This window comes from Lissotriton helveticus, chromosome 1_2 (assembly GCF_964261635.1).
Source record: "Lissotriton helveticus chromosome 1_2, aLisHel1.1, whole genome shotgun sequence".
Classification (NCBI taxonomy): Eukaryota; Metazoa; Chordata; class Amphibia; order Caudata; family Salamandridae; genus Lissotriton; species Lissotriton helveticus.
Window position 1 is genome coordinate 404,828,576 of NC_136058.1, and position 27,737 is coordinate 404,856,312.

The window sequence follows — 27,737 nt, forward strand, 5'->3', positions numbered from 1 at the left end:
GATATATTAACTGAAATACGGACTATCACTTCCAGGTGTCACCTTTCTGTAAATACTCTTCAGTCCTTTACATCAGTGTTTGCAAGATGCTCATCTGAAGTGAAGCTATAAATACTTTTTTACAGCAGCTGCCAAGTGTGAGACCCTGTACTTGAACTGTCTGACCCTTAAAAACATTCACGTCTGTGACATCTGAAATCCCAGGTCTTTACAGGTATAAATGCTTGTTTGTGTGAAATGAATTCACTGCTGGAGCCTGGAGGTGGCGGTTCCGTCTGCAGCCACCAGAGGGCGGTCCTCACCTGCTGATGAAACCCACTGAGCTGCACATTGTATGCAAGGGAGAAGGGTTTCCTTTTCCGGGTCAGCGGCGGCAGAGACAGCACCAGCAGCGGTGGTGACATCACTTCCTCCTTCTCCTGGTGTGTCCAGCCTGCTGCAGAGGAGGAAGGAGCCTGTCTGGTGGACAGTTACCTCCATCTTCAGACCCTCACAGACCCCAGATCTGCCCCTGACCCCCCCCAGACCCCAGATCTGCCCCCCAGGAGGAGGAGAGCGCCCGGACAGGTTTCTGATCAGGTAGGAGGGCTGCTAACTCACTTGGCTGCAATTTATTAATCCATGGATCAGATCCCTTCCCCCACCCCCCCTCCTGTGAGTGAGTGATGCAGAGGAGGAGAGGCCTGTCCAGGGGTGCAGAGGAGGTGAGGCCTGTCCAAGGGTGCAGAGGAGGTTATGCCTGTCCTGAGGGGTGCAAAGGAGATGCCTGTCCAGGGGAGCAGAGGAGGTGAGGCCTGTCCAGGGGTGCAGAGGAGGAGAGGCCTGTCCAGGGGTGCAGAGGAGGCGAGGCCTGTCCAGGGGTGCAGAGGAGGTGAGGCCTGTCCAGGGGTGCAGAGGAGGTGAGGCCTGTCCATGGGGCAGAGGAGGTGAGGCCTGTCCAGGGAGGCAGAGGAGGTGAGGCCTTCCAGGGGGGTACAGAGGAGGTGAGGCTTGTCCAAAGGGTGCAAAGGAGGTGAGGCATGTCCTTTTCAGGGGGGGTTGCAAAGAAGGTGACGCCTGTCAAGAGGTGCAGAGGAGGAGAGGCCTGTCCAGGGGTGTAGAGGAGGAGAGGCCTGTCCAGAGGTGCAGAGTAGGAGAGGTCTGTCCAGGTGTGCAGGGGAGGTGAAGCCTGTCCAGGGGTGCAGAGGATGTGAGGCCTGTCCTGAGGGGTGCAGAGGAGATGCCAGTCCAGGGGGAGCAGAAGAGGTGATGCCTGTCCTGAGGGATGCAGAGGAGAGGCCTGTCCAGGGGTGCAGAGAAGGTGAGGCCTATCCCGGGGTGTGCAGAGGAGGTTAGGCCTGTCCAGGGGTGCAGAGGAGGTGAGGCATGTCCAGGGGTATAGAGGAGGTGAGGCCTGTCCAGGGGAGCAAAGGAGGTGAGGCCTGTCCAGGGGTGCAGAGGAGGAGAGGCCTGTCCAGAGGTGCAGAGTAGGAGAGGTCTGTCCAGGTGTGCAGGGGAGGTGAAGCCTGTCCAGGGGTGCAGAGGATGTGAGGCCTGTCCTGAGGGGTGCAGAGGAGATGCCAGTCCAGGGGGAGCAGAAGAGGTGATGCCTGTCCTGAGGGATGCAAAGGAGAGGCCTGTCCAGGGGTGCAGAGAAGGTGAGGCCTGTCCCGGGGTGTGCAGAGGAGGTGAGGCCTGTCCAGGGGTGCAGAGGAGGTGAGGCATGTCCAGGGGTATAGAGGAGGTGAGGCCTGTCCAGGGGAGCAAAGGAGGTGAGGTCTGTCCAGGGGTGCAGAGGAGGAGAGGCCTGTCCAGGGGTGCAGAGGAGGCGAGGCCTGTCCAGGGGTGCAGAGGAGGTGAGGCCTGTCCAGGGATGCAGAGGAGGAGAGGCCTGTCCAGGGGTGCAGAGGTAGAGAGGCCTGTCCAGAGGTGCAGAGTAGGAGAGGTCTGTCCAGGTGTGCAGGGGGGGTGAAGCCTGTCCAGGGGTGCAGAGGAGGAGAGGCCTGTCCAGAGGTGCAGAGTAGGAGAGACTTGTCCAGGAGTGCAGAGGAGGTGAGGCCCATCCAGGGGTGCAGAGGAGGAGAGGCCTGTCCAGGGGTGCAGAGGAGGTGAGACCTGTCCAGGGGAGCAGAGGAGGCGAGGCCTGTCCAGGGGTGCCGAGGAGGCGAGGCCTGTCCAGGGGTGCAGAGGAGATGAGACCTGTCCAGGGGAGCAGAGGAGGTGAGGCCTGTCCGGGTATGCAGAGGAGGAGAGGCCTGTCCAGGGGTGCAGAGGAGGTGAGGCCTGTCCAGGGGTGCGGGGAGGTGATGCCTCCCCAGGGGGAGGGAGGAGGTGAGGCCTGTCCATGGGTGCAGAGGAGGTGAGGCCTGTCCTGTCCATGGGGTTAAGAGCAAGTGAGGCCTGTCCAGGGGTGCAGAGTAGGTGAGGCCTGTCCCTGAGTGCAGAGGAGGTGATGCCTGTCCTGAGGGGTGCAGAGGAGATGCCAGTCCAGGGGGAGCAGAAGAGGTGATGCCTATCCTGAGGGATGCAGAGGAGAGGCCTGTCCAGGGGTGCAGAGAAGGTGAGGCCTGTTCCGGGGTGTGCAGAGGAGGTGAGGCTTGTCCATGGGAGCAGAGGAAGAGTGGCCTGTCCAGGGGTGCAGAGGAGGTGAGGCCTGTCCATGTGTGCAGAGGTGATGAGGCCTGCAATGCGGGTGGAGAAGAGTTGAGGCCTGTTCCATGGGGGTGCAGAGGAGGTGAGGCCTGTCCAAGGGTGCAGAGGAGGTTATGCCTGTCCTGAGGGGTGCAAAGGAGATGCCTGTCCAGGGGTATAGAGGAGGTGAGGCCTGTCCAGGGGAGCAGAGGAGGTGAGGCCTGTCCAGGGGTGCAGAGGAGGAGAGGCCTGTCCAGGGGTGCAGAGGAGGCGAGGCCTGTCCAGGGGTGCAGAGGAGGTGAGGCCTGTCCAGGGAGGCAGAGAAGGTGAGGCCTTCCAGGGGGGTACAGAGGAGGTGAGGCTTGTCTAAAGGGTGCAAAGGAGGTGAGGCATGTCCTTTTCAGGGGGGGTTGCAAAGAAGGTGACGCCTGTCAAGAGGTGCAGAGGAGGAGAGGCCTGTCCAGGGGTGCAGAGGAGGAGAGGCCTGTCCAGAGGTGCAGAGTAGGAGAGGTCTGTCCAGGTGTGCAGGGGAGGTGAAGCCTGTCCAGGGGTGCAGAGGATGTGAGGCCTGTCCTGAGGGGTGCAGAGGAGATGCCAGTCCAGGGGGAGCAGAAGAGGTGATGCCTGTCCTGAGGGATGCAGCGGAGAGGCCTGTCCAGGGGTGCAGAGAAGGTGAGGCCTGTCCAGGGGTGCAGAGGAGGTGAGGCATGTCCAGGGGTATAGAGGAGGTGAGGCCTGTCCAGGGGAGCAAAGGAGGTGAGGCCTGTCCAGGGCTGCAGAGGAGGAGAGGCCTGTCCAGGGGTGCAGAGGAGGCGAGGCCTGTCCAGGGGTGCAGAGGAGGTGAGGCCTGTCCAGGGATGCAGAGGAGGTGAGGCCTTCCAGGGGGGTACAGAGGAGGTGAGGCTTGCCCAAAGGGTGCAAAGGAGGTGAGGCATGTCCTTTTCAGGGGGGGTTGCAAAGAAGGTGACGCCTGTCAAGAGGTGCAGAGGAGGAGAGGCCTGTCCAGGGGTGCAGAGGAGGAGAGGCCTGTCCTGAGGGGTGCAGAGGAGATGCCAGTCCAGGGGGAGCAGAAGAGGTGATGCCTGTCCTGAGGGATGCAGAGGAGAGGCCTGTCCAGGGGTGCAGAGAAGGTGAGGCGTGTCCCGGGGTGTGCAGAGGAGGTGAGGCCTGTCCAGGGGTGCAGAGGAGGTGAGGCATGTCCAGGGGTATAGAGGAGGTGAGGCCTGTCCAGGGGTGCAGAGGAGGAGAGGCCTGTCCAGGGGTGCAGAGGAGGCGAGGCATGTCCAGGGGTGCAGAGGAGGTGAGGCCTGTCCAGGGATGCAGAGGAGGAGAGGCCTGTCCAGGGGTGCAGAGGAGGAGAGGCCTGTCCAGAGGTGCAGAGTAGGAGAGGTCTGTCCAGGTGTGCAGGGGGGGTGAAGCCTGTCCAGGGGTACAGAGGAGGTGAGGCCCATCCAGGGGTGCAGAGGAGGAGAGGCCTGTCCAGGGGTGCAGAGGAGGAGAGGTCTGTCTAGAGGTGCAGGGGAGGTGAAGCCTGTCCAGGGGTGCCGAGGAGGGGAGGCCTGTCCTGAGAGGTGCAGGGGAGATGCCTGTCCAGGGGGAGCAGAGGAGGCGAGGCCTGTCCGGGGTGCAGAGGAGGTAAAGCATGTCCTGTCCATGGGGTTAAGTGCAGGTGAGGCCTTTCCAGGAGTGCAGAGGAGGTAGTACCTGTCCTAAGCTGGGGGTGCAGAGGGGGTGAGGCGGGTCCGGGAGGATGCAGAGGAGTGGAGGCGTGTCGTCTGCTGGGATGAAACCTGCCCTGTAGGGGTAGGAGGTGAGGCCTGTCCTGTCTTCCGGGTATGAAGAATGTGGACCGCCTCAGCCACTGCTCTCACCGCCCAGAGATGCTCCTTTCCAGACATATCATTTTATTTTAAGAGCTCATAATTTAAGTTTTCGAAAAGTATCTGAATTACCACAGAGCCGCAGATGGCTCCTGACAAAGGCACACATCTCCTCCATGCATGGAGTTTATTTTTTAAACCACTGTCTTTAGTGAAGTAACCAAGACTACAACCCCCAGAATGCACTTACGTATCACATGAAAGTACAGGCATGAATATTCAGGGGATCACCCTATTGAAATATTTGGTACCACCCGGGGAATCGTGGCAGAGAAGAGTAGAACACTTCATGTGCAAGGACGTTCATTCTCAGCCTCCTTCTGCAGATTGTGAGTCCTGTGAGATCTGGGATAATATGAATCTCTCTCAAGGAGATTTCACACAGTTTTATCTGTTTCAGGGAGAAATATAATGAAAAACAGGGGATGCAAGTCCAGCGCCCCAGTCTCTGGTGTCATTGGATCTCTGGACTGACCCTTCCCTGGTCCTGCAAGAGAGTACAAACCAGGTGTTTAGTCTGGCCTCTCCCAGGGAGCGAGAGCTGGCTCAGTATCCTGGTCCACCAGGTCCGGCTCACGTCCTGGTCCTCACAAGGCCCTGGCTCAAGTCCTGTTCCTCACAAGGCCTCAGCTCACGTCCTAGTCCTCACCAGGCCCTGGCTCACGCCCTGGTCCTCACAAGGCCTCAGCTCACGTCCTAGTCCTCACCAGGCCCTGGCTCATGCCCTGGTCCTCACAAGGCCTCAGCTCACGTCCTAGTCCTCACCAGGCCCTGGCTCACGCCCTGGTCCTCACAAGGCCTCAGCTCACGTCCTAGTCCTCATCAGGCCCTGGCTCACGCCCTGGTCCTCACAAGGCCTCAGCTCACATCCTGGTCCTCTCAAGGCCCTGGCTCACGTCCTGGTCCTCACAAGGCCCCGGTTCATGTCCTGGTCCACCAGACCCCGGCTCACGTCCTGGTCCTCACAAGGTCCACAAGGCCCACACTCACGTCCTGGTCCAAACAAGGCCCGAGCTCACGTCCTGGTCCTCACAAGGTCCACCAGGCCCATGCTCACCTACTGGTCCTCACAAAGCCCTGGCTCACGTCCTGGTCCTCACAAGGCCCTGGCTCATGTCCTGATCCTCATAAGGCCCACGGATTACGTCCTGATCCTCACACGGCCCCGGCTCCTGTCCTGGTCCTCACAATGACCCGGCTCACGTTCTGGTCCACCAGACCCCGGATCACGTCCTGGTCTACCTGGCTCCAGCTCACGTCCTGGTCCTAAAAAAAGGCCCTGGCTCGTGCCCTGGTCCACCATGCTCCAGCTCACATCCTGTTCCACCAGGCCCCGGCTCATGTCCTGGTCCACACAAGCCCCTGGGTCACGACCTGGTCCTCACAAGGCCCTGTCTCTTGTCCTGGTCCACACAAGGCCCCGGCTCACATCCTGGTCCTCACGAGGCTCTGGCTCATGTCCTGGTCCTCACAAGGCCCCAGCTCATGTCCTGGTCTTCACAAGGCCCCAGCTCATGTCCTGGTCTACCAAGCCCCTGCTCACGTGCTGGTCTATACCAGGCCCAGGCTCACGTCCTGGTCCTCACAAGGCCCTGGCTCACGTCCTGGTCCTCACGAGGTCCTGGTTCAAGTCCTGGTCCTCACAAGGCAATGGCTCATGTCCTAGTCCTCACAAGGCACTGGGTCACGTCCTGGTCCTCACAAGGCCCTGGCTCACATCCTGGACCACACAAGGCCCCAGCTCACTTACTGGTCCTCACAAGGACCTGGCTCACATCCTGGCCCACCAGACCCCGGAACACCTGCTAGTCCATACCAGGCCAAGGCTCACATCCTGATCCTCACAAGTTACTGGCTCACGTCCTGTCCACCATGCCCTGGCACATACCCTCATCCTCCCAAGGCCCAGGCTCATGTTCTGGTCCTTACAAGGCCCCAGCCCACGTCCTGTTCCTCACAAGACCCCGGTTCACATCTTGGTCTTCACCTGGCCCTGATCACATCCTCATCTTCACTAGACTCCGGCTCACGTCCTGGTCCCTACCAGGCTCTGACACTCGTCCTGGTCCTCACAATGCCCCGGCTCACGTCCTGGCCCTCACAAGGCCCTGATGACATCCTGGTCCTCACTAGACTCCGGCTCACGTCCTGGTCCTCACCAGGCTCGGGCTCATGTCCTGGTCCTCACAAGCCCCTGACTCACGTCCTGGTCCTCAACAGGCACTGATCACATCCTCTTCCTCACTAGACTCCGACTCACGTCCAGGTACTCACCAGGCCAAGCCTGAGAGGGAGATCGATTGGTTGTTGGCCAATCTTAGGACACCCCCACGCCGCACGGCCACCAGCTGTCGCGTGTGCTCCCCGCCTGCCGCTGCTCTCAGCCTCGCTGAGCCTTCCTTCTCCTGGCCACCCCCCCCGCCGTCGCTCGTGGTTCCCGCATTTACTTGCTGTTCTGTTTTTTCAGTGTAATTGTATTGTAACCATTTTTATTCCCATTTTGCTCCTTTTACTCGTGTTATTGTTATTGTCCCCCCCTGTGCAGTGCCCCCTGCGCCCACCCGCCCCGATCCCCACTTCCCGCCGCCGGGAGTGTGGACACGCCCCCTTTCCTTCTGTACCCTCCCCGCTCCCGCCTCCCAGCTGCTCCTCCTCCCTGCACTTCTCCATAAATGGCGACCGTGCGGCACAGGTGAGTGTGACCTAATCTTAGGACACCCCCGCGCCGCACGGCCACCAGCTGTCGCGTGTGCCCCCCGCCTGCCGCTGCTCTCTGCCTCGCTGAGCCTTCCTTCTCCTGGCCACGCCCCCTGCCGTCGCTCGTGGTTCCCGCATTTCCTTGCTGTTCTGTTTTTTCAGTGTAATTGTATTGTAACCGTTTTTATTCCCATTTTGCTCCTTTTACTCGTGTTATTGTTATTGTCCCCCCCTGTGCAGTGCTCCCTGCGCCCACCCGCCCCGATCCCCACTTCCCGCCGCCGGGAGTGTGGACACGCCCCCTTTCCTTCTGTACCCTCCCCGCTCCCGCCTCCTAGCTGCTCCTCCTCCCTGCACTTGGCCATAATTGGCGACCGCGCTAATCTTAGGACACCCCCGTGCCGCACGGCCACCAGCTGTCACGTGTGCCCCCCGCCTGCCGCTGCTCTCAGCCTCGCTGAGCCTTCCTTCTCCTGGCCACGCCCCCCGCCGTCGCTCGTGGTTCCCACATTTCCTTGCTGTTCTGTTTTTTCAGTGTAATTGTATTGTAACCGTTTTTATTCCCATTTTGCTCCTTTTACTCGTGTTATTGTTATTGTTCCCCCCTGTGCAGTGCCCCCTGCGCCCACCCGCCCCGATCCCCACTTCCCGCCGCTGGGAGTGTGGACACGCCCCCTTTCCTTCTGTACCCTCCCCGCTCCTGTCTCCCAGCTGCTCCTCCTCCTCCCTGCACTTCGCCATAAATGGCGATCGTGCTCACGCGCAGCGTTGACGCGCAGCGGGCGCGCCGATTGTGCACCGAAGGCGCGCCAAAGGTAAGCCCGTCTGCGCCCGTCCGCGCCCGTCCGCGCCTGGACCACGCCCAGTGCCAGGACCCCTGGCTCCCGAAGACACCAGCCCACCCGCCGGACCTACGACGCCACCGAACTCCACGCACTCAACGCCGGTCGAATCCCGGACTGCTATCGAGCCACCCGAGACGCACCCACGGACCCTTCTGCTGCCACTCCTGCAAGTTCACCTGCATCCGGACCTACACTACACCAGCACCGACCAAGCCGAGCACCAGCAGCAACCACCTCAAGTGCATCCTGCTCAACACCCGCTCCATCCACAGACACGCCGTCGAGCTCTGGAACCTGCTCGACGCCACAGCCCCAGACGTCGCCTTCCTCACGGAAACCTGGATGAACGCCTCCTCAGCGCCCGACATCGCCATCGCCATCCCGGACGGCTACAAGATCATCCGGAGGGACCGCGTCAACCAGACAGGAGGAGGCATCGCCATCATCCACAGGAACACCATCCGCATCACGACCAACACCGACGACACCCTCGCACCTGCCGGACACCTGCACTCCCAGATCCACATCAACCCCAAGACCACCCTCAGAGGCACCCTCATCTACAGACCCCCGGGACCACGCACACAATTCAGCGAAGACTTCGCCGACTTCATCAGCCCGCACGCTATCCCCTCCGCTGACTACATCCTCCTCGGGGACCTCAACTTCCACCTGGAGAACAACAACGACTGCAACACCACCACCCTGCTGGACAACCTCGCAAACCTCGGACTCAAGCAGCTGGTGACCACCCCCACCCACTACGCCGGACACACACTCGACCCCGTGTTCTCATCCAGCAAGGACATCACCTTCAGCCACGCCACCAGACTCCACTGGACGGAACACAGCTGCGTCCACTTCAGCATCAGAAGGACCACGATCCACCACCACCAGCAACAGGTTGCACGCAGAAGCTGGAACAAGATCACAGCCGACCAGCTCGCGACTTCCCTGAGCATGAACCCTCCCACCAGCGCAACAAACCCAAGCCAGGCGGCCACCAACCTCGCGAAGTGGATCAGCAACTGCGCAGACGACCTCGCCCCGCTGAAGACCCCGCCTAGCAGACCCGGCAGCAAGAAAGCCCCATGGTTCACCGACAAACTCAAGAGCTCCAAGAAGAACTGCCGAGCCCTCGAGAAAGCCTAGCGCAGAGACCCAACACCGAACAACATGACTGCCCTCAAGCTCGCCACCCGCAAACACCACCAACTGATCCACGCCACCAAGAAAACTGCATTCAAGGAACGACTGGACAACAACGCACACAACAGCAAGGAACTCTTCAACATCGTTAAAGAGCTCTCCAACCCCAACGCTGGAAACAACAACATCACCCCTTCACAAGACCTCTGCAACTCCCTCGCCTCCTACTTCCACAACAAGATCGCAGACATACACAACAGCTTCAGCACTCAACCGACGCACGCCACGACTGAACCACCGCCCCCCACCACCACCCTCCGCGCCTGGACCCCGATCAGCACCAAAGACACCGTCCGCACGATGAACTCCATCCACTCCGGATCTCCGACCGACCCCTGCCCTCACCACGTCTTCAACAAGGCCGACGCTGTCATCGCACCCCACCTGTGGGACATCATCAACACCTCCTTCGACACCGCTACCTTCCCGGAGAGCTGGAAGCACGCCGAACTCAGCGCTCTACTAAAGAAGTAATCAGCCGACCCCACCGACCTCAAGAACTACCGCCCCATCTCGCTGCTCCCGTTTCCTGCAAAAGTCATCGAGAAGACCATCAACAAGCAGCTGGCCGCCTTCCTCGAGACAAACGGATCCCTCGACCTCTCGCAGTCTGGCTTCCGAGCCAACCACAGCACCGAGACCGCCCTGATCGCAGCCACCGATGACATCCGAGCCCTGCTCGACAACGGAGAAACAGCGGCCCTCGTCCTCCTAGACCTCTCCGCGGCCTTCAACACTGTCTGCCACCGTACCCTAGTGCAGCCCCTCAGCAACGCCGGAATCCAGGAGAAGGCTCTAGAAAGGATCATCTCGTTCCTCGCCGGAAGGACACAGAGAGTCCGCCTCCCCCCGTTCAGATCAGAAGCCACCGAAGTCATCTGTGGCGTTCCTCAAGGCTCCTCGCTCAGCCCAACCCTCTTCAACGTCTACATGAGCCCCCTCGCAGCCATCGCACGCCAACACAACCTCAACATCATCTCCTACGCCGACGACACCCAGCTGATCCACTCCCTTACCAACGACCCCGCCACCGCCAGAGCCAACCTACACGAAGGGAGGACAGACGCAGCCAAGTGGATGATGAACAGCCGCCTGAAACTGAACTCGGACAAGACGGAAGTAATCATCCTGGGATCTTCACCCTCCGCCTGGGACGACTCCTGGTGGCCCCCTGCCCTAGGCAGCGCACCCAAACCAACGGACCACGCACGCAACCTGGGCTTCATCCTGGACTCCTCCCTCTCCATGACCAGACAAGTCAACGCCGTCTCCTCGTCGTGCTTCAACATCCTACGCATGCTACGTAAGATCTTCCGGTGGATCCCCACCGAGACCAGGAAGACGGTCACCCAGGCCCTCGTCACCAGCCGTCTGGACTACGGCAACTCCCTCTACGCCGGAACCACCGCCAAACTCCAGAAGAGACTCCAGCGGATTCAGAACGCCTCAGGACGACTCATCCTAGACATCCCCCGTCGCAGCCACATCTTCGGACACCTGAGAGATCTGCACTTGCTCCCGGTCAACAAGAGAATCACCTTCCGTCTCCTCACCCACGCACACAAAGCCCTACACAACCAAGGCCCAGGATACCTAAACAGCCGCCTCAACTTCTAAGCTCCCACTCGCCAGCTTCGATCGACCAACCACGCCCTCGCCGCCGTCCCCCGCATCCGAAGAGCCACCACAGGAGGAAGGTCCTTCTCCTACCTGGCCGCCAAGACTTGGAACTCCCTCCCGACCCACCTCCGCCTGACCCAGGACCACCTTGCCTTCAGGAAGCAGCTCAAGACCTGGCTGTTCGAGCAGTAGCGGACCCTCCCCCCCCTCCCCTAGCGCCTTGAGACCCTCCGGGTGAGTAGTGCGCTATATAAATGCTTTGATTGATTGATTGACAATGCCACCTCAAACAGGAAGCAGACATATGCAAATCAGCTTTATACTTCTTCCAATAGGAGCAGTCCAGCCTGAAGAGCCAATCCAGATCCTTTCTGAACCGGAACACAATCAACCCAAGACCGGTTTCAGCCTATCTGGGCCTTGACTGTAGGATGCGGCTTCATTCCAGTGGTGCAGTGAGCACTGGACCCACATCTGGGCCTCCACTGTAGGGTGCGGCTTCATTCCAGTGGTGCAGCGAGCACAGGACCCACATCTGGGCTCTGACTGTAGGGTGCGACTTGATTCCAGCGGTGCAGTGAGCATGGGACCCACATCTGGGCACACCTGGCGTATTTATGAATAAGAAAAATGATGGGTGGAATGGTTGAGTTCATCTCTGCCACTGGTAATTACTCTGGGACACATCCAAGCCTAACCTTCTTGTTCTTGCCCTCCGTTGCACCCCAGCCTGCAGCCAATCAGAGAGTTTTAGACAACATTACTTCGAGATGTCTGCTCCAGTAGTCACAGCAGTCCTAACTCTAAGGATCGGCCTGTCTCTCTGTTCCTGATGTCACCAAACGTACTGAGGCCGCGGTGATCAAGCAGCTAACCAAATACCTTGAGTCCCACCAACTTCTGCACAAAGTCCATCCAGGGCTCCAAAAGAGCTAAAGCCACGTGGGATATTAGAGACATTATGTATGGGGGTGGGGAGGTGGGGGCTCTGATCTGATTAGATCTATCAGAAGCCTTTGACACCATCTCCCACTCAACATTACTACAGAGATTGCAGATGGTGGGTCTTAGGGGAAAGGGCCTGCTTGGCTTTAATTCTTTTTGAAAGATCTGACCCAAGCGGTGGCATCAGCTAACTTCAGATCAACCCCTAAGACAATTCCCCCTTCCCCCGGCTGGTTTTGAGCCACAATCTTTTCAATCTTTACATGGCCCACTTGGCCAGCCTGATCGAGTCATTCGATATCACCTCTACTCGATGATACACAGATCATTAGATTAAAAGAAAATACACCTGATCGAGTCATTCGATAATCGATATCACATCTACTCGATGATAAACAAATCATTAGATTAGAAGAAAATACGCCTGATGGAGCCATTCAATATCACCTCTAATCAAATGTACACAAATCATTGGTTTAGCATTAAATACAGATAAAATGCTCACTAATTTCAGGAGCTGCCGCCAGGAAGTTAATGATTGGATGAGCTCAAACTCCCTGGCGCTAAACAGTGGAAAAACCAAAATAGTGGTATTTGGCAAAAGGGTAGCGGCCGGTGTCGTTGGGAGCTCTGCCCACCCCATTCCATCAGGTCAGCAAACTGGGAGTTTGGGTGGACTTGCATCTGTTCCTAAAAGGATACATTAAAATCACCTGCTCTACAGGCTTCTGACTGCTGAAAGTTATCAGAAAAATACTTCCATTAATCCCTGCTTTATCTAGGAGGGACCTGGTACTGGTTCTGATTCTATCGAGAATGGATTCCTGCATCACTATACATAGGCATATCTGAATATCGTCTACATAGATTGTTGCTGCTATAAAGACAGCAGCTGGGCTTGTTCTGAGGTTAATAAAATCAAGGTCGATCTCCAACAAACTGGTCAAATTGCAACCGCTTCCTGTCCTGAAAAGATGTCAATATAAAGCACTTTATGTCATAAACGCTGTACAATCAGGGGATTCATTCTTATGTGTCCTTGCCTTTTGCCTGGTATCAGCTGGCCAAGTGGAGAGAACCCATCATGCTTTGCGGCGTAAAGTCTCTAAGTTTATAAAAGTCAGAATAGATGACTACTCTCTGCCTGTGGTGACTGCAGGTACCTGGAATGGAATGCCCTCCCACCTGCCCTGTGCGCCCAAGAAAACATGAGTTCTTTCAGGAAACAAATCAAAACCTTTCTGTTCATGTTCAGGGGCTGTGTGATTTTGATACTTATGTGCTTATACTAGCGCCAGGACACTTCTTTCCCGAACTAGTTATTCAGTGCTATATTAATTTGCTCTCACATCCAGTCATAAGCCATCGATCTCTGGGCAACAGATTGTTGCAGCTATAGACGCCCTAGGAGGAGAAAAGGCTCCGGGATCTGAAGGTCAGGTGTAGAGTTTTACAAAGCTTAGAAATAAATTCCTGCCTGAGGTGATGCGACTCGGCTATCCCTCCTACGAGAGAGAATTGTCTCCCCGTTACAGTTGGGATTTGTCCCACATAAACCCATAGCGGTTCATCTACGGACGGTATTCGCAGTGCTGCATCGGGAAAACACACACATGAAGGCTGATGATGCAGATAAGGGGTTTGACTCCCTGGAACAGTCTTTTATGATCGAGACGTTTAGGCGCCTTGGTATGTCAGGGAGTTTGAGATCACATAGGAAGCTGCTGGAAACACAGCCTATGGCTTGAGTTTACGTAAATGGGCTCAACTCAGACGCCATTCAGATCACCTGGGGCACTGGGCGGGGACGCCCTCTGTCATCCATTCTATATACCAGGAACGAACCCTTAGGTCCGTGAACTCCAGGAGAGGCATACCATAACCATACTTGGCTGACACCTTTTAGACACTGAAACCAAGAAGAAAACACATCTTTATAAATTGAAAGGTTTATAGTCACGGTGGCCAGGCCTGAAGGTGCGTTGAGAGTTGAGAAGGGCAGACAACGGAACTTCAGAGTTCAATTGTTCGAAATCCTTGAAGTTAGAGGTTTTCTGGACAGGTCCACTGTCCTCTGGAGATCTGATCTTTATTGAAGAGTAGAAAATAAAATATCCTCTTGGAATCAAAAGTATCACCAAATAGGTATAGCCACTATTCAATCCACTCTACTCAATCACATCTACACAAGATCCGTTAATCATACATATATACCACCAAGAAAGAAATTCCACATAATAGTTTTAATATAAAAAAAATACAACTAATATTATTTCCTTTGTACGTAAAAAGGAGATTATGTATGTGACTCCCTATAAACAGTTCTAATTTTAATCCCCCCAGTACAAAATATAATTTGGCGCACTAAAACCCTTCAGATAAAAATACATGAGGTACTGGCATCAGTGTGGGTTTAATGTGCTGAGAAGTTTGATACCAAACTTCCCAGGTTTCAGTGTAGCCATTGTGGTGTTGTGGAATTCGTAATGACAAACTCCCCGCACCATATACTCATAATGACAGCACTGTACTTACAATGCCCAAGAATGGACTTGGGCACTGTCCTGTACTCTCACCACTGGTATAGTGCACCCAGCTGGAGGGGTGGCTGATCTAGGCCAGACCAGTGTTTTGTAGGCATGGCACACAGGGATAATATTAGCATTAGATCCTTCTAGTACCTGGCCTGTGTTACTACATTGTTTGCATCAGATTCTCCTAGTGCCCGGAATGATTTATTGCACTGTTTGCATCAGATTCTCCTAATGCCTCGCCTGTGTTATTGCATTGTTTGTGTCAGATTCTCCTAGTGCCTGGCCTATGTTATTGCATTGTTTGCGTCAGATTCTCCTACCGCCTGGCCCGTGTTATTGCATTGTTTTCATTAGATCCTTCTAGTGCCTGGCCCTTGTCATTGCATTGTTTGTGTCAGATTCACCTAGTGCCTGGTCCGTGTTATTGCATTGTTTGTGTCAGATTCTCCTAGTGCCTGGCCTGTGTCATTGCATTGTTTGTGTCAGATTCTCCTAGTGCCTGGCCTATGTTATTGCATTGTTTGTGTCAGATTCTCCTAGTGCCTGGCCTGTGTCATTGCATTGTTTGTGTCAGATTCTCCTAGTGCCTGGCCTATGTTATTGCATTGTTTGTGTCAGATTCTCCTAGTGCCTGGCCCGTGTTATTGCATTGTTTGCATTAGATCCTTCCAGTGTCTTGTCTGTGTTAACAATTACGCCCTTGCTCCTACCCGCAGCATCTCTATTCCCGCTGTGACCCTGTTACCGTCAGCGGCTCACACGCGTGACTCGATTGATTCAGCCCTCTCTTCTTGCGCACATGCCCGTGCCTGGTTGTTCCACTCTCCATCACGGGCTACTCCTCCTTGAATGCTTTGCGCACGCCTACTGTTGACCATACCTACTGCTGCTCCCCCAGGCGACCACCATGCATAGTCTGATCTACTCTCCGGTCCCTGCCTGCTTCCCTTTAGCCCCAACCGCTCCAGCGCTTTTCTCCTTCTGCGCAGTCCTTCCCACCTGAACTGACCACCCACGCCAGGCGCTACCTTAACACCCTACCAGTTTTGCTCGTGCCATTCCGCCTGTTCCGCCCTATCCCCCACTCCCTTTCTCTATCCCCTTCTACAGCTCTGTTCTTCTTCCAACCCAGTCCTGAAGATGATCCCAATTAACGCGGATCGAAACGCCGTCAACCATTCAGCCTAATTATAGTCGCTACCCACAATGTGCCACATGTTACCAACAGCCTAGCTACATCCAAAACAAGCTTTTTTGAATGTATCTGTAGCCACATTGTTTTGTATAAATCACTGTATATATTCGACACTAATCACTATTGCGCCATTTACGCTGATCAATTTGTCACTCGCGTCGCCACCTTGCTCACCATATGCACCTTTCACGCACCAAGTACAATTGGGGTTGTATTACTTGTGTATCTACAGTGCTGCTACCACTGTAAATTACTTTTTTATTCCTAGATAAACACGATGCCTCGAGCACATTCTACATATGCATTGAGTCTCTTTATTTCTTTGCTGATAATGTTTTCTACATATCCTCTCTAATTGTTCTAATACTTATACCAGTTGGGATACTATATGTGTTTTGCTAAGCCCTGTGTTAATACATTATTTGAATCAGATCATTCTAGTGCCTGGCCTGTGTTATTGCATTGTGTCCATCAGATTCTCCTAACGTCTGGCCTGTGTTATTGCATTGTATGCTTCAAATGCTCCAGGTGCCTGGCCGGTGTTATTGCATTGTTTGCATCAGATTCTCCTCATACATGGCTTGTGTTATTGCATTGTTTGCATCAACTCTAGTGCCTGACCTGTGTTATTGCATTGTTTGCATAAGATTCTCCTCTTGCCTGGCCCGTGTTATTGCATTGTTTGCATCAGATTCTCCTACTGCCTGTCCTGTTTTATTGCATTGTTTGCATCAGATTCTCCTACTGCCTGTCCCGTGTTATTGCATTGTTTGCATCAACCCTAGTGCCTGGCCTGTGTTATTGCATTGTTTGCATCAGATTCTCTTAGTGCCTGGCCGGTGTAATTGCATTGTTTACATCAGAGTCTCCTAGTGCCTTGCCTATGTTATTGCATTGTTTGCCTCAGATTCGCCTAGTGCCTGGCCTGTGGTATTGCATTGTTTGCATCAGATTCTCCCAGTGCCTGGCCTGTGTTATTGTAATGTTTGCATCAGATTCTTCTAGAGCCTGACCTGTGTTATTGCCCTGTTTGCATCAGATTTTCCTAGTGCATGGCCCGTGTTATTGCATTGTTTGCATAAGATTCTCCTAGTGCCTAGCCTGTGTTATTGCATTGTTTGCAAAAGATTCTCCTAGTACCTGGCCCGTGTTATTGGATTGTTTGCATCAGATTTTCCTAGTGCCTCGCCTGTGTTATTGCATTGTTTGCATCAGATTCTTCTAGTACCTGGCCTGTGTCATTGCATTGTTTACATCAAATTCTCCTAGAGCCTGGCCCGTGTTATTGCAGTGTTTGCATTAAATCCTTCTAGTGCCTGGCCAGTGTTAATACATTATTTGCATTACATCATTCTAGTGCCTGGCCTGTGTCATTGCCTCGATTGCGTCAAAATCTCCTAGCGCCTGGCCCATGTTATTGCATTGTTTGCATTAGATCCTCCTAGTGCCTGGCCTGTGTTATTGCATTGTTTGCATCAGATTCTCCTAATGCCTCGCCTGTGTTATTGCATTGTTTGCGTCGTATTCTCCTAGTGCCTGGCCAGTGTTATTGCCTTGTTTGCATCAACCCTAGTGCCTGACCTGTGTTATTATGTCGTTTGCTTCAGATTTTATTACTACTTTGCCTGTGTTATTGCATTGTTTGCATCAGATTCTCCTAGAGCCTGGCCCATGTTATTGCATTGTGTGCATCAGATTCTTCTGGTGCCTGGCCTGTGTTATTGCATTGTTTGCATCACGTTTTTCTAGTACGTGGTCTGTGTTATTGCATTGTATGCGCTGCTTTTGTTATGTTATGTTATATTTATTTTTCTATAGCGCACGGCTACTCCAACGGAGTGTCCCGGCACTTTATAGTGGCAGCTCATAAGAACATAACAAACACAGATATATGAAAAAAACAACAGCAAGACAGCACAACTAAGGGGTAAAAAGCCAAGTTTTTAAGCCTTTCCTAAAAGACAACAGATTGGAGGTGCAGCGTAGGGCCAATGGCAGAGTGTTCCAAAGCTGGGGCGCCCTCAGACTAAAAGAGCGCCCCCCAATCCGAGCCTTCCTGATTCGGGGCACCACCGCAAGAGACAAAGAGTTGGAGCGCAATGCTCTAGTAGGACGATAAAACGCAAGCCTATGTTGGAGATATTTAGCTCCCGGACCGAAAAGCGCTTTATGGGCCAGGGTTAGTGCCTTGAAAATTATCTGCTTCCGGATAGGCAGCCAATGGAGTGACTGTAAAAGACCGGACACTCTGGCTTGCCTGCGCAGGCCAAAAATGGCATGCGCGGCGGAATTCTGCACGACCTGTAATCGCTGCACTAGATAATCCGGGAGACCCAGATAAAGCACGTTGGCATAATCCAATCTGGAGCCAATCAAAGCTTGCACCGTTATCTTCCTGTGCTCTTCAGAGAGCAGAGGAAGGAACTTCCGGAGCATCCTAAGGATGCCAAAGCAAGTGCCCGTGAGGCCAAGAATCTGAGATCTCTTCGCCAGATTGTTGTCGATCTTAACTCCCAGGTTTTTTGCCACCTGGGATGCCCGGGCTGGGGGGAACATATCTGTCGGCCACCATGCCTGCCAAGCAGGGTCCGCGGCACAGCCAAAAAACAGCACCTCTGACTTGTCAGAGTTACATTTAAGGCTGCTTCGCTGAAACCAGTTGAACACCGCCCGAGACACTCCTGAATGCTCTCTCCATCAAAGTCCTCACCTTTCCTACAAGTGAAGATAAGCTGGGTGTCATCGGCGTAAGAAACAATCTGGGCCCCATGAGACTCCGCCAGTGCCGCCAAGGGGGTCATAAAGATGTTAAAAAGAGTCGGGCTCAACACAGAACCCTGTGGAACCCCGACTCCCAGTGGCGGCATCTCAGCAGAGCCCGGGGGGACCCAGACCGTTTGTCGACGGCCAGCTAAGAAAGATGTAAACCAGCTGAACACCGTCCCCCTCAGACCGATTTTATAGAGTCTGGCGAGGAGCTCCTCATGAGGGACGGTGTCAAAAGCCGCCGACAAATCAAGCATGACAAGCATGGCTTTGCCTCCAGAATCTAGAACCTCCCTAATAGCCTCAAACACTTCTAAAAGTGCCGTCTCGGTACTCAAATTGGGCCGAAAGCCAGATTGGGAAGGGGGGAGCAGATCATTAGTCTCCAGAAAAACGGAGAGCACGCTATGAACGTGCTTTTCCGTAATTTTTGCCAGTGCTGGAAGAAGCGATATAGGCCTATAGTTAACCGGCGCCTCAGGGTCTAAACCCGGCTTTTTGAGGAGGGGGATCACCATTGCCCGCTTCCAGGCCTGCGGGACCATCCCCTCCCTTAAAGAGTGGTTCAGAAGTGGATTAATCAATGGGTTTACCACATCCGCCATCCTCGCCAGAAATTTGGCCGGGCAGGGGTCTAGCGGTGACCCTGATTTAAGATTGACTAAGAGCGCCAATGATGTAGAAAGAGAAATAGGCGGAAAGACAGACAGGGCACAATCAGGAGTTTTGGTATGTTATTCTTTGAATAGTCGTACCTTTTTTTCCAATCAAGTGCATCTGACTGCAAGGACACTGCACTCATCTTGCAGTAGCAATTGACTTCCTATTTATGTAGCAACATACATCACATGTCTGCCAGAGATGTTGTAGGGTCAGAAACAGTACATAGGTAAGTAGTTATGATGCAAAACAAACTGTTGATTTAAACGAAGAAGCTGCTGTGATAGACGGCAAAACATCCATGCTGAAACAACAGCAGTAGGACAATGGTACATGGAATGATATTGGTAGATTTATTTACACTTCTCTGCAGTGCATGTCACTTATTGTTCTTTTCTTCCACTCTCATGAGATGGTTTTACAAGGCAACTCTGAACTCACTGAGTGTGGAGCTTCCACGAATCCCAGAGACAGGCCGTTCCAAAGACGGTAACAGAGAAGATTGAGAGATCTGATTCTTCATGCTAGCAGGTGGACTGGTGATCCCTGAGGGGGTGTAGTTCGCTCGGGTGTTGTGACGGCTGTCCAGGGGATGTAATAAAATGTCAGCAATTTGTGGGGGCCCTCTTTTGGGTGAGAACCACACAGCTTCATGCAATACGGACTTAAGGGTTTGTGTCTGGTCTGGATGAGTTACATTCTGATAGCAAAATGGAGGCCCTTTTTTTTCATTCATCAAGCTTTATGCGAATTGTATAAACAAGTTCATAAAAGCGTACAATATAAAAGACAGAACAATAAAAACCATTTCATATGTTAAAAACAAGTCTATAAAAAAAGTCAGTTCGGAAACGGGTCACGAGCATGCGAATGTAGGGAGAAGGCTCTAATATTAAATATCTTTGTATCCCTTCATACTTAGTGATCAGTTGGTGTTCTACAACCATACTCTTGCCCGTTTCAAAGGGGATTGATGTTACCAAGGTTTAACATCTTCAGTAACGACAGACAGAGAAAGTCTTGAGGTTCTTGAAAAGCTTTCTGCACTTTGCTGGCGCAGGCAGGATGTTTAGTCTCTATTTGGCATTTGCCAGGGGATGTTCAGATTCAGTGGTTGAATTAAACTTTGGAACAGCACTTGTAGCAATGACTCTTGGAGTCTTGTAGTGTGTGCTGGATGCGGTAGAACTGTCTCAATGCTCTACGGAGCTCAGAAAATCCAGACTCTCCTTCATCTCAGGGCTCGAGCTCTGTGGCTTGACCAGTTAAACTCCAATAAAGAAGATGACCTAGACCAGTTCTACCTCTCCCGACATTTGAATTCATCATTGAGGAAAGAAGCCCTTGTCTGGAAAGAAGATCTATACAAGGCGCCGCTGACAGAAGTTCTGCCTGGAAGGAAGATCCGCACAAGGCGCTGCTGACAGATGTCCTGCCTGGCTGTGACCTCAAAGCAGTGAGAGACCCACAAACCACAAGATCCTTCAAGCCCAGCTAGCCACACTGGACACAATGTACACCAACTGATTTAGTTTTCAGCAAATGGTTTATTCCATCACAAATGTGACACGTATCTTGCCCGACCCATTAAAAATGCATTAAATACTGTGCCAATTATAATAAGGCAGACAGGATATCTGTCACATTTGGATTAGGCCTTGGTGTAGTTTGTAGAGTTTTACTCAGCGGAACTCCACGAAGTGCCAGAAAAACTCTGCCGTACTCTGCGGATTTCCGCAAGTGGCAGAGTTTAAGTTGCGCTGCTTGCACTGATTTTTAGTGCCAGGAGTTTGTCCCGCACTGTAAAATCAGCACTAACTGCACTACTCGTCGCGCCAGAGGGCGCTGCTGCTTCCTGCCGCTTCATTAACAAGAATGGCAGATTTCTACACGGATGTATGACATTACAACGCATGCTTTTACCACGCATGCCTTTACAACGCAGTTTTTACAACGCATGCCTTTGCAACGCATAGTGCTTTGGGGCGCTGGATAGTGAATAGTTTAATTTACTATTCCAACTCCAGTCCCCGTGGATAGTAGGGAAGGTGTTGGATAGTAAATTAAACCTATTCCCTATCCTAAAGCGCCCCCCAGCGCAATGCGTTGTAATGGTTTGCGTTGTAAAAGTTGCGTCGTAAAGGCACTGCGTGGTAAAAGTTGCGTTGTAAAGGATGTTTCCCTTCTACACTCGAGTGGTCGCGACCTGCTGCAACCTCCAGCAATGAGAACTCTTGCCAGGAGGAGGTCTAGCGCGTTATATTTTCTCACAAGCGCTCACCACCTTACAGATGGCGAAGCGCTTGAGAAAAAAAAACTCAGTTCTACATCACTTCATGGAGTTTTTTGGAACGAGCTCTGCCGGCAGAGCGGAATTCCTCACCCACCCCTGGTTTTGAGGCAATAATCTGTTGGACAAACTCCTAACTAGGCCCTATGTCTGCCATACGTGTTGTAGAAGTAGTGAGATCCATGCCATTGTGACTATCAGGCCATTATCTGACTTCTGATGAACCCCACAGAGTGAGTGTGCAGCCAAAAGGCAGTAGAGGGGCAGAAGGACAGGAAATTAGGTAAACTTGAATATGAGAAATATGGAAAGGTAGAAATGCCGCATTAACTGACACCTCCTCCCACTCTGCCAAATGCCTACCCAGTCACAAAGTGGCATCCTGGGCCCCAAACGGACAACATCAGGCCAGAAACCATGTAATGGTGGAAAAGAAGGAAAAAAGAGTAATATGCACACATCTGCTGCAGGGGTATGTCAGGTAAATTATTGGTTGTGATTAACCCTGGTCGTAGTTTGTGTAGTAGCACTACGCGTAGCTACGCGAAGTGCACTTCCCACTACCCGAGCTACACGTAGCTACGCAAACTGTGTAGTGCACTGCGAAAAATGCTCTTTGCACTGATTGCACAGTGCTGGATGCTTTCCCGCACTGTGCAATCAGTGCAAACCGCATCTTGTACAGTGCAAGCGGTCGTTTTCTGGCGCTCAAGTAGATTTCTACTCGAGCGTGAGCTTTTTCAACGCAGACTGGTAGTTTCTCATCGCAAGCGGTCGTGAGCATACGTGACCACTCGTATGTCAATAAAGATCCAGAGGAAGGGTTTTTGGTAATCAGGGAAAGATCCTATGCGATCTGCCCTATATACGCACAAATTCTAAAATTAAAGTATAATCTGTATAGTGCAGCTAGGAGAGGGGATGAGCCCTGTAACCCCCAATTGTGTGTGGGTAAAAACTCTCACTAAACACGCAAAACGGAAACCTAGGCACACATAAATAGTAAATGTACACAGTGTGTATAAGTAAGTGCTACAGTATAAAATCCATAAAACGGAAAGGAAAATGTCTTCAGAGATGTTGAGTAATGTTCAGCCTTTTAATTTTTTCTTAAGATTTAGTGATCAGTGGAAGAACCAGCCGACTCGTGTTTCGTCGCATGTGGAAATTACTTCTGCAACTTCCTCAGGGCTGAATACAGATGACGAGTATCCGGATTGTTGCTCAGCCGGTGATAATTCCAACCCGGCTGGGCAAAAACCAGTCAGGGTGAGTCTGTTTGTTTTTGACGTATCAAGTCTGCGGTAATGGTGAGAATCACGCATACATTGGGTGAATTGTGACAGTGTTTTTCAAAGGATTGGAAATCGTCACACCAGGTCACGGTGGACCAGCGTGAGGCATTTTTAGTTTGCGTAGCGGGATGCCGTAAGGGGGTTGAAAAGTCTGGAACATATAATTCCAATGTTGTAGTAGATCTCAAGGCGGGTGCGCCTAGTGAGCCCTTCCGGCGGATCACTGTGTTCCGGGTTGTGGACTGGTTTTTGCCCAGCCGGGTTGGAATTATCACCAGCTGAACGACAATCCTGATACTCGTCATCTGTATTCAGCTGACTATTTACTCAACATCTCTAAAGACATTTTCCTTTCCGTTTTATGGATTTTGTACTGTAGCACTTACTTATACATACTGTGTAAATGTACTATTTATGTGTGCCTAGATTTCCGTCTCGCCGGGATGTCATTTTTGCTCGCTCGCGGTCGCAAACTTGACGTCGAGGACCGCGAGCAAGCTAAAAATGACTGCTGCACTACACTAACTAGCGCAAACTTCGCAAACTACACGAGCGTAGCGAAGTACTTTGCCCAGGGTTAGTTGTGATGGATTCTCTATAAGTACTAAATGACTGATATCGTTGAATATTAAATTATATGAACCAACGTTTGTTTGCCTTATCTGCACGTTTATTGTAAAGGACGGGCCTTACAGTGAACCCCTCATTCTGTTTTACAAAAAGCCCTAGAAGGAGCTGCATCTTACCGAACTTTATCTACTTTAGGAAGAACTAAAGACTTGCTTTTTAAAGTTGTCTTTCAGGGCCAGAACCGTGCACTGTAAGCTGCACTAGTTTCAGGGAGATGGACAGATGTTATGGCGATAGGAAACCCCCCTCAACTCACAATAATGTTCCAATCTTCCAGGTACAAAGAAACCAGAAATGCTTGAATGAAGGGAGCTGTTGAAAGTGTCAAAGGTGACTTATGAACAGCGAGGTAAAGACAGGAGTTGGCATTTGAGATGATCTTAAGTGAATAGGAAAGGAACGAGAAGAAGTGTGTGAATGGATTTACTTTTGTTGTATACTTCGTAAAGAGTTACTGGAAATTTTGCAGCCCAGCCTGATCCAGCTCTTTTTCTAAACTCTATTGTTGTTTAAATGAAATCTTGACCATATGCGTCTATCTTAAGCTATACCTCTAGCACTTGGCTGCTCCGCGAGAGCCCTTACTTTTCTAAGTTACTCTGTGAACACTGGTAAATCACCTCCTTTTCTTACATTAATAAGATGTCACGAGATCAACAGAAATGTTTTAGTGAAATATCTGTGTATAATGTAATATTCCTAGCTAAGTTTCAAAGGCTGTAAAGAAGAAGGGGGAGATTTACTATAATGTTGCACCGTGTTTGTGTCACAAAAGTGGCACAAAACAGTGCAGAATCTTATTTTCCTAATTTACTTTCCAGCGCGAAACTTGTTTAGCGCTTGAAATATAGTATAGTAATGTGACACTGCGCATAGCACTGTTTCCATGACTTTTCGCCATAGTGGCCTGCCAAGAGTAGTGCATGGGAGTTCCCGTGCAACCACACAAGGTTTCTCATGCTAAACCCAAGTTACCAAATACAGGGTTTAGCGTGAGAAAACTGGAACCTATTAAACTAGGCGCAAGGAAAGAGAAATGCTTTCATTTTGCCTTCCTTTTCTGACTTTGCATGCGTGCCTCACTGTGCATCAGGCGTACAAAGTAGGAAAAGCTTTCACTCGTGACTAGCATAGTATTTTGTTCAGGAAGGGTATCTTTCCTGTACAAAATCTATGCTGGACTCACACACACGCACTCACCCTAGCGCTCTGGTGCTAAGGTGTGTGCATGGCACAGGGCCACTGTAATCAGTGCCGGCGCAATGGAAGGGAAGGAGAGAACTATATCTTCGAAAATATGATGCTCTCCTATTCCCTTTCTGTCGTGCATCGCAGCCTCACCAAGGGGGGGGGGGGGGCAGCACTGGATTGTGTGGAGATTTGGTAGTTCTCCCCCGAAATGTCTTTTACAACAGTTAAACCTTGTGAATTCTCATTCCATTATGTTTCAATTTAGTAATTTGAAATATTTTTACATCCAACAGAAAAAAAGCCGTGAATGTATGAAATGACCATCAATAATGAAGCGAATGCTGTAAATCTTCAATAATAGTAGAAATAATGAGCTCCAATACTGAGGACAACATCAGCGCAGTCGGCGACAGAGTAACCTGCACATAAACTGACAGATTCCGGATAAAGCATCAAGAACAGTTCAGTGATTGGAAGAGGCTGAGCTGTACACCTCCACGCCACAAGATGAAGAAATTACATTAGGAAAATTAAGACAACAACAACAACAAAAAGGTCTCCTGTATAAACAAGTGTCCAACACCATCTTTGATCATGGGATTGGTATGATGTGATTACCGCAGTGCTCTGTTTTCTAATATGATGACAAGCCATCATTCCGTGCTTTAGGTGAATTGTAAACTCTATCTGGCCAAACCACAGTCACCAGAGAAAATCACAACAGAGCGGAGCCAGACAACTGACACGGAAAAGGAAAGAGGAGTTCAGCTATCTACAATACAACGGACTGTCCCAATTTGCACCGGCCACAAGGAAGATACATCTTTACCCGCAGGCGTGCATAGCCATAATCGAATCTAAAGGCACAATCTCCTACAAAGACACCTTCTACGTATTAGGAGTGTGACAATTGCATTTTATTGTTAAAACAGAAATCAAAAATGTAAAAAACTGTACTCATATAAGGTGTGTGAGAAAAACACAAGTGCTTTATCAGCCATGTTGGCCCATCAAGAAATGCAGTCATGGGATGTAGACAAATATATACCCGACCCACAGACACTAACCAAGAAAGAAGAATCATACACATGCAGCAAGAGCGTTAGTTTGACATCACCTCTCAAGTTTCATCAGCAAACATACACAGGACAAAAACCATTCAAGTGCAGTGAATGTGTCAAGAGCTTTAGTAGGTTATCAGAACTACAAAGACACCAGCGAACACACACAGGGGAAAAGCCATTCAAGTGCAGTGAATGTGTCAAGAGCTTTAGTCAGTTATCAAACCTCCGAAGTCATCAGCGAACACACACAGGAGAAAAACCATTCAAGTGCAGTGAGTGTGTAAAGAGCTTTAGTCAGTTATCAAGCCTTCAAACACATCAGCGAATACACACAGGGAAAAAACCATTCAAGTGCAGTGAATGTGAAAAGTGCTTTAGTCAGTTATCACACCTTCAAAAACATAATCAAACACACACAGGGGAAAAACCATTCAACTGCAGTGAATGTGTGAAAAGCTTTAGTCAGTTATCAGACCTAAAACGACATCAGCGAACACACACGGGGGAAAAACCCTATCATTGTAGTGAATGTGACAGTAGTTTTTGCATCTCTTCTGCATTAAGGAATCATCAGCTAACTCACACAGGAGAAAAACCATTCAAGTGCAATGAATGTGAGAAGAGCTTTGGTCGATTATCACAGCTACAAAGTCATCAGCGAACACACACGGGGGAAAAACCCTATCATTGTGATGAGTGTGACAGTAGTTTTCGCGGCTATTCAGCATTAAGGTATCATCAGCGAACTCACACAGGAGAAAAAAAAACATTTAAATGCAGTGAATGTGTGAAGAGCTTTAGTCGATTAGAAAACCTACAAACACATCAGCGAACACACAGTTAATGTGAGAGGAATGAATTACGGAAAAATTACATTTCAAATTCTCTGGGTCATTGAAATACCAGATGATAGAAGGCCCAACTAGCAGTAACGAAGAAAAACAGGTAACAGTATTTGCAGAATTATAAAATTGTTTTTTTCCAGTGATTGTTCACTTCGGTACACATAGCAAAGCGGCACATTGCCCAGGATACACGGTGAGAGAGAAGCACAATGTGGGTTAAAAGAAAAGAAACAATCTTGATTTTTAGTTGGTAAAGGAGAGATACAAAGAAAAACATGCAATCGCACCTGAACACACTACCAGTAAAAGCAACACTGAACAATACTGGTACTAACAACAATATTTTCAGCTAACTTGTCGGATTGGTGATAAAACCTATAAACCAAACACACCCAGAGTGGACATGTTGTCAGGGCTCTGGAGATGGGAAACTTCATTGGAAAAATGTATGTATTACTATTAACAAATTCCACTGCAGTATATGGAATGAACTAAAGCGAAACACAGGTGTTCAAGAAATAACCTATTTTTAGATATAAAAGAGCATATATCTAGTTTTTAAGTAACGTTTGCTTCATCTTTTACACACTGTTATTGGTTGATGGATCAGCTCGTGCCTCGGGCCTTATAACTAAGTGTGGCCCACGGCTCCTCTCCGAATTGCCTCTCCCTATTCATTTTGTGACTTGCCAAACTCTACTTTTTACCAGAATTGAGCCACTGTAAGCAGCAGACTCTGTTTGAATAATGTGGTGAAATAACGAAATCCCACATCAAAAGCCTATATGTGCCAGGACAATCTGTTGCACTCCGGGCAACTCGTCTTCCACACTGATTGTTCCTTGATCTCAAATGTTCTGAAGGATTTTTCGTATGAATGCCAGAAGTGGCGGTGACATTCATGAAGCTAAAGCTAACAGGAGTGTGTGGGAGACAGAGAGGGGGAGAGATAAAGAGAGCGAGAGAAACAAAGAAAGGGGAAGAAAAAGAAAGAGAACTGGAGGGGGGAATGGCAGGTGATTTGTATTCACCTAAAAATAGAGAAGCAGCCAAATACATGTCAATGTGTGACATCACCAGAGAACCGGCTGAATACCTGTGAATTTATATATTTATTTTGAATACCTATAGACCCATGTCATGCCAATAAAAGGGGCACAATTAAGGAAAATAGTGAATGATCCCATTATCATATGCAAATCACAATGACGTCATATGTAGTGAGGTCACAAAAAGTAATGTCAGGCCCTTATAATAATTTTCACATGAAAGGTTGATGGCATATTTTAAAAACTAGAAACATAAAATAATGTAAAAATCCGTTTTTGGTTTCAGTTATTATACATCATGTGTTTTTCCCACTAGAAGTTTTTAACTAAACTCGGAAATGAATGAAAGTGTAAATATTTTTAAACAGATATGTAGAACTTGGAAATTACATGTTTAAACAGTTTTCAACAA

At 50.8% G+C, this 27,737-nt stretch overlaps 1 protein-coding gene across 1 annotated transcript; it reads left to right on the forward strand.

Moving 5' to 3' along the window:
- Positions 1–446: 446 nt before the first annotated feature.
- Positions 447–27,737, forward strand: LOC144807970 (uncharacterized). Its single transcript, XM_078673556.1, has 2 exons — positions 447–579; positions 24,661–27,737. Exon 2 carries the CDS (start codon positions 25,367–25,369, stop codon positions 26,273–26,275), a length of 909 nt encoding a protein of 302 aa, XP_078529682.1. The 5' UTR covers positions 447–579; positions 24,661–25,366; the 3' UTR covers positions 26,276–27,737.